The sequence below is a fragment of the Nelusetta ayraudi genome, unplaced genomic scaffold (genome assembly GCF_046127955.1).
Source record: "Nelusetta ayraudi isolate G7.1 ecotype Tasmania unplaced genomic scaffold, CSIRO-AGI_Nayr_v1 ptg000042l, whole genome shotgun sequence".
Taxonomy (NCBI): Eukaryota; Metazoa; Chordata; class Actinopteri; order Tetraodontiformes; family Monacanthidae; genus Nelusetta; species Nelusetta ayraudi.
The window spans coordinates 21654437-21660158 of NW_027466092.1; the positions used below are offsets into that span (position 1 = coordinate 21654437).

Below are 5722 nucleotides of genomic sequence, written 5' to 3' on the forward strand. Positions count from 1 at the left end.
CACCCTTCCAAAAACTAATTTTAAGAACTTATGGTCCAACAACAATCCTCTTAAATAAGGTGGCCAAGACCAAAAGCTAAAGATATGCGACACTCATAAAAGCAGCTGTGAGGCTCCGACAAGCCAAACCTCTTCAGTGATTAACCAGCCAACAATACTGTGCATTGAAACACAACTGAACCTCTTTTAGACACAATTCCAGAAAATTTCAATAATATGAAACAATACTATGTTCATGAAAGCAATATTGGGTAGGATTGTAGTAAATATATTTAATATAATGAAAACATTTATTTATATAATATAAAAAAAATAACCTAAAACATATTTAGGTTGTTTTTTTACTCTTTTTGTCTTTCCAACAACATTATTCTTCTCCTACAGCCTCCATTGCAATCAAGTGCAAATGGCCAATTATGCAAATTAGACGATGACGTCATTTGGCGACTTGGTAACATGGCTTTGCAGCCAATTGTCATAATATTGTGAGTAAAGTTTTTAGTTTGTATATTTTTACTAGGGTTGCAACATTATCACGCTAATTCAATAATTAATGCTAAAAGAAAAATGACGGCTTGAATTTTATTTCATACTCTAGACCAGAGGTGGGCAAACTACGGCCCGCGGGCCACATCCGGCCCGTTGGTCTTCTTAATCCAGCCCTCCGAAGACTGACAGAATTACGCAAATCATATAATTATGACTGCATCCATTTGAACTTGTCCTGTACTGCCTTGCATCCCACTAGATGGCACCACGGTCATCGGAGCTGATCGCTGCCACTCACGTCTCAGCAGCGTCTCTCCGCACCGCAGTCAACCTGTAGCAGCTTTATTGTTGACGGAGCTGTTGCTAAATCCCGTCAAACTCAACAGAGCAGATCGCACCAGACAGGAAATCCCAAACAAAATCATCGTAATATATTCAATCAATCAATCAATCAATCAATCAACTTTTATTCCTACAGCACTAAATCACATCAAAAGACGTCTCAAAGCGCTTTGTACAATCAGAGAAAAGTCAACCAACTGGGCCCACAGAGCAAGCAAAGTGCGACAGTGGCCAGGAAAAGCTCCCCTGTGGGAAGAAACCTGGAGCAGATCCAGACTCCAGAGGGCCGTCATCTGACTATGACCAGTTGGGGTGAGAAGGAAATACAAAAAATGTAGAGAGAGAGACAGAGAAAGAGATAGAAGTAGCCAGAGTGGCAGACAGGCCAGAGTGAGTTGCAGGGTTAAAGCTCTCACAATAAACAGTAGACGCAGATATATAAGAATGAATAATTAAAATATGTATATAAGTGGATGTTTCTGTATCATATAGATCAAAACATTCTAGAAACTAGATAGGCCCAAATGTTGAGTGGTGGGGTGGTACAGCCGCTGTCCATGTAGAGTGTGTTAGTCTGTGTTTGCTGTCCATGTAGAATCTGCTTGTTTATGTTTGGGAGGGCAAGAGTCCATAATTGTCCATGATCTGCCATGAAATCCAGTCCTCGTCCTGATCCTGGTGGCAAAGTTGAAGCAGTGGCACCAAAACTCCAAGGACCGCACTCTCCAGCTCCAGGCGTCGTGGTCATCACCTTCCAGAGACACACAGAGACTGTGGCAGTATCATGCAAATAATCGGTACTACAGGTGGAGAGGAAAAAGCGGTAGAAGCACCAAAGAAAGATCTCCCTCAGCGGCCTAGGCCTATAGCAGCACAACTGACAGTGGTAGATACTAACTGTAAGCTTTATGGAAGAGGAAGGTCTTAAGTCTACTCTTAAATAAACTAACGGTTTCTGCCCCCCGCACCGAGGCCGGAAGATGGTTCCTAAGTAAAGGAGCCAAAAAGCTAAAACTCCTACCCCTGATCTAATTGTAGAGACTTTATGAGCTACCAAAAGTCCTGAATCCTCAGAGCGAAGGGCTCTTGGAGGATACGGTTCAATAAGTTCTTCATTGTAGGAAGGACCCTGAGAGTGAAGAGCTTTATAAGCAATTAGCAAGATCTTAAATTCAATTCTAGATCCAACTGGAAGCCAATGTAAAGATGCTAAAACTGGTGTAATGTGCTTCCTCCTCCTCGTTCCAGTTAGTAGACGCATTCTGTGTCAATTGTAAGGTCCTAAAGGGAGATTTTGGGCACCCTGATAATATGGAATTACAGTAATCTAGCCTAGAAGTAACAAAAGCATGAATTATTTTTTTTTCTGAATCTTTGAGAGATAAGAAATTTCTAATTTTAGAAACATTTCTTAAATGGGAAAAAGCTGTCCTTGCTACATTCTGAATATGGGAGTTGAATGTAAAGTAGTGATGTTCGATACCACCAATTTCCTTTTCGATCCGATACTGAGTAAAATTCAGACTGGTATAGGCGATACCGATCCGATACCGATATTCTGAGCAAATGCATCTTAAGTGCCTGATAAATCTAAAAAAGAATAAAATGTCGTGCATTTAAAATGATAGCTTAAAAATACAAGACATAAGACTCACTTATTTAGCAATTTATTTTAAACTCAGAAACATACTGAGGTAGTGGCTTCATAAACAATATAGTTGAGCTATTACAACAATAGAAAAAACAGACTCTTTGAAAAACTTGTTTTGAACACTGAAAAAGAGCAAAAGTAAAATAATAAAACCATTAAAATAGATAAGAGAATAATTAACAAAAATAAGAACCAATAAAAAAAATGAAAGCTTGCACCTGTAATATGAACCTTCTAACATTACAACAAAAGCATCCAACATTGATACTTTAATTCACAAGTTTTTGTTAAGGAACAATAGCATGTTTACTGTCTTTCCCTTCAGTCGGTTCCTTTTTTTGCTCAGAACCTCTCCTGCCTTTGAGAAGACCCTCTCTGACGGTACTGAAGTAGCAGTAATTCCTAGGTAGCTCACAGCTAGTTTGCTCAGTACTGGGAATGTTTGTTCATGGTCTCTCCACCAAACCAGTACAACCTTGTCTCTGGGTATCACTTTTTCTTCTGAGTACCGACGTACTTCAATGAGCACCTCACTGGTAGCTGACCAGTGATATTGTCCTGACAAAACCTGCGTGTCAAAATCAGTCCATATCCCTGCTTTTGATGCACCTGAACCATAGGGGGCAGGACTTTCGGTTGGCCCTGTGGCAGAAGGCCCTGAGATAGAAGGCGATGAGGTAGAGCTAACAGTAGCTGTTGAGCTTGGGGCTAAACTGGGAGCTGTGTGTTCTGTCTGATAGACTTCCTGCAATTCAGAGACTAGATGTTTTTTCACTACCTCCACATTACCTTTGTCTCGAAAACCAAGATGTTTAAACCGAACATCCAGAAAAATACTGGCAGCTAGACAGTAAATGGTCTCAATACCCCTAAATCTGCGTTGACATTGCTGTGCCAGTTGAGTGGCAAGGGAGCTGCCCTGAGACTGAAACATACTTTTCAGCTGAAACTTTGCATGTTACTTCTTCAAATGGTTGTAGTGAATCGACTGTTTGCTTGATGAGGGAAAATTCTCCCTCATCTAAGCACAGTGTGTTCTTCCCCTAAAGGCAGAGGGCTGTGCTAACAGTATCCTTTTGCTCAAAGAGCCTCTGCAGCATATAAGAAACTGAATTCCACCGAGTAGCTACTCACTGGAATAGCTTGTGCTCTGCCACTTTCAATTGTTGCTGAGTAGCCCTGAGCTTCTCGGTGGCCTGTGTGCTGTGGTGAAAAAAGGAAACAATCGCAGTACATTTTTCCAGCAATTTCACCACTTCCGGGACACTTTTTAAACTGTCCTTTACAATCAAATTTAGTGTATGAGCAAAACATGGCTGATGCCTCCATCCAGCCTTGTGCACTGCAGCAACCATGTTTGCTTATATTTTGAGTCAAGAGCCCTCACAAATGCTTAGAAACCCTGGTCCTCCACTATGGACAAAGGCTGGAGATCCTTTGCGATCATCTCTCCCAGGCATCTTGTCAGTGTTGCTGCTCTTGGGCAATCATCTTTGAACAACATAAAATCACAAGACAAAATTAACGAGGGGGCTACTACTCTGTACTGAATTATTAATCTTATTTTGTTTCAACTATGTGTGAATGTATGTATGTATCTATGTATCTATGTATGCGTGAGTGTGTGTGTGTCTCCAAATAGCCTAAAATAAAGGGAGATACAAACACTTGCTGTTTTATAATCCTGGTGAATCGACAAACGTGCAAATATTGCGGTATGTACTTCATTAATTAGTTTATTTTTGATTCACCAGGATTATAAAACAGCAAGTGTTTGTATCTCCTTTATTTTAGGCTGATTTTTTTTTTTTCAATCCATCTTCTCCAGTTGGATACATTTTTATAACTTTGTACCGTGGGTGTTTTATCACAATTGCTCTATATAATTTGATGACACCTAGTTTATGTAATCAACTTTACGATACACATATTAGGCTTTGGCTTGCTCCAAACTGAACTCATACAGCTATTTGTTGAAGCACTTGCTCATTTTCGTTACTTATCTAATAAACATTTATTAATTTAAACACAGTGCTTAGCAGCGCTTAATGCTCCGCATTTTCTCTCTGTACCTGGATATTGCCTTTCTGCCTTGCCCTGCCTGGCATAGTCTGCCGCTGCTCATCTTCTGTCCGACTTTGCACATATGAGTCATATTCAGTTTTGGGGTTTGCTCGTAAGTGTTTCACGAGGTTAGTTGTGTTGCCACAACTCCTCACAGCTCTCCCGCAGATGTCGCAAACTGCATCCTGGCTGTTTGTGAAATAGCTCCACACATGACTTCGCTTGCACTGCGCCATTGATTGCACACACACCGACAGACTAATTGAGCGATAGCGAGCAGCAGTGCACAGCAGCGTTACCAGTGCGCTGAGTGCGCTACGCATTCCCAGGCGGAAGGAAAAGTAGTTCCTACCAGGTCATTTAGACAAGATCTCAATAGTTTACATAGTATTCCTGTTAATGTACATCACCACAAAACACTGAAGTATCGAAAGTATCAATATTTTCATTTGAGAATCGATTTTACAGCATAAAGATCTAGTATCGGAAGTATCGTTATTTCAGGATCGATCCGCACATCACTAATGTAAAGTCCTGATCAAAAATGTCTCCAAGGTTTCTTTCGGCATCATTCGAGGCAAAAGTGGTATTGTTTAAGCTAATATAACCATTGCAAATATTGTCTCTAAGCTTCCTTGGGCCGAAAATAATAACCTCAGTTTTGCTGGTATTGAGCATCAAAAAATTTTGTGTCATCCAAGTTTTGATGTCGCTTAAGCAAGTTTTTAATTTAGCAAACTGATGTGCTTCATCGGCTTTCAATGACAGATATAACTGTGTATCATCCGCATAACAGTGGAAACTGATGTTATGCCGTCAAATGATATCACGAACAGGTAATATGTAAATGTTAAAGAGGAGTGGTCCAAGAACAGACCTTTGAGTGACTCCATGTCTAACCCTCTTACGTTCTGACGAGTGATTATGGACATACACAAATTGAAAGCGGTCAGACAAATAAAATCTAAATCAATTTAAGGCTTGATCTTTAATGCCAATAACGTCCTCAAGTCTTCTAAGAAGAATGCTGTGGTCAACTGTATCAAATGCAGCACTGAGATCTGGAAGAACTAAAATAGAAAGAAGACCACTGTCAGATGACATCAGGAGGTTGTTACTCACCTTTAGCAATGCAGTCTCAGTGTATTCCCGTCCCTTTCAAAAATAAAACACTAT

General features: G+C 40.3%; 1 protein-coding gene across 1 annotated transcript; it reads right to left on the reverse strand.

The window, feature by feature from the left end:
- Nucleotides 1–2482: 2482 nt before the first annotated feature.
- Nucleotides 2483–3837, reverse strand: LOC142894282 (uncharacterized). Its single transcript, XM_076035546.1, has 2 exons — nucleotides 3616–3837; nucleotides 2483–3401 (listed from the first exon to the last, which is right to left on the reverse strand). Exons 1-2 carry the CDS (start codon nucleotides 3835–3837, stop codon nucleotides 2757–2759), a joined length of 867 nt encoding a protein of 288 aa, XP_075891661.1. The 3' UTR covers nucleotides 2483–2756.
- Between the last annotated feature and the right edge of the window lie 1885 nt (nucleotides 3838–5722).

Coding starts and splice junctions, on each gene's coding strand:
- LOC142894282 (XM_076035546.1), bottom strand. CDS start 3,837: ATGGTTGCTGCAGTGCACAAGGCTGGATGGAGGCATCAGCCATGTTTT. Junction 3,402..3,615: donor CAGAGCACAAGCTATTCCAG/TGAGTAGCTACT, acceptor TTTCAGTCTCAG/GGCAGCTCCCTTGCCACTCA.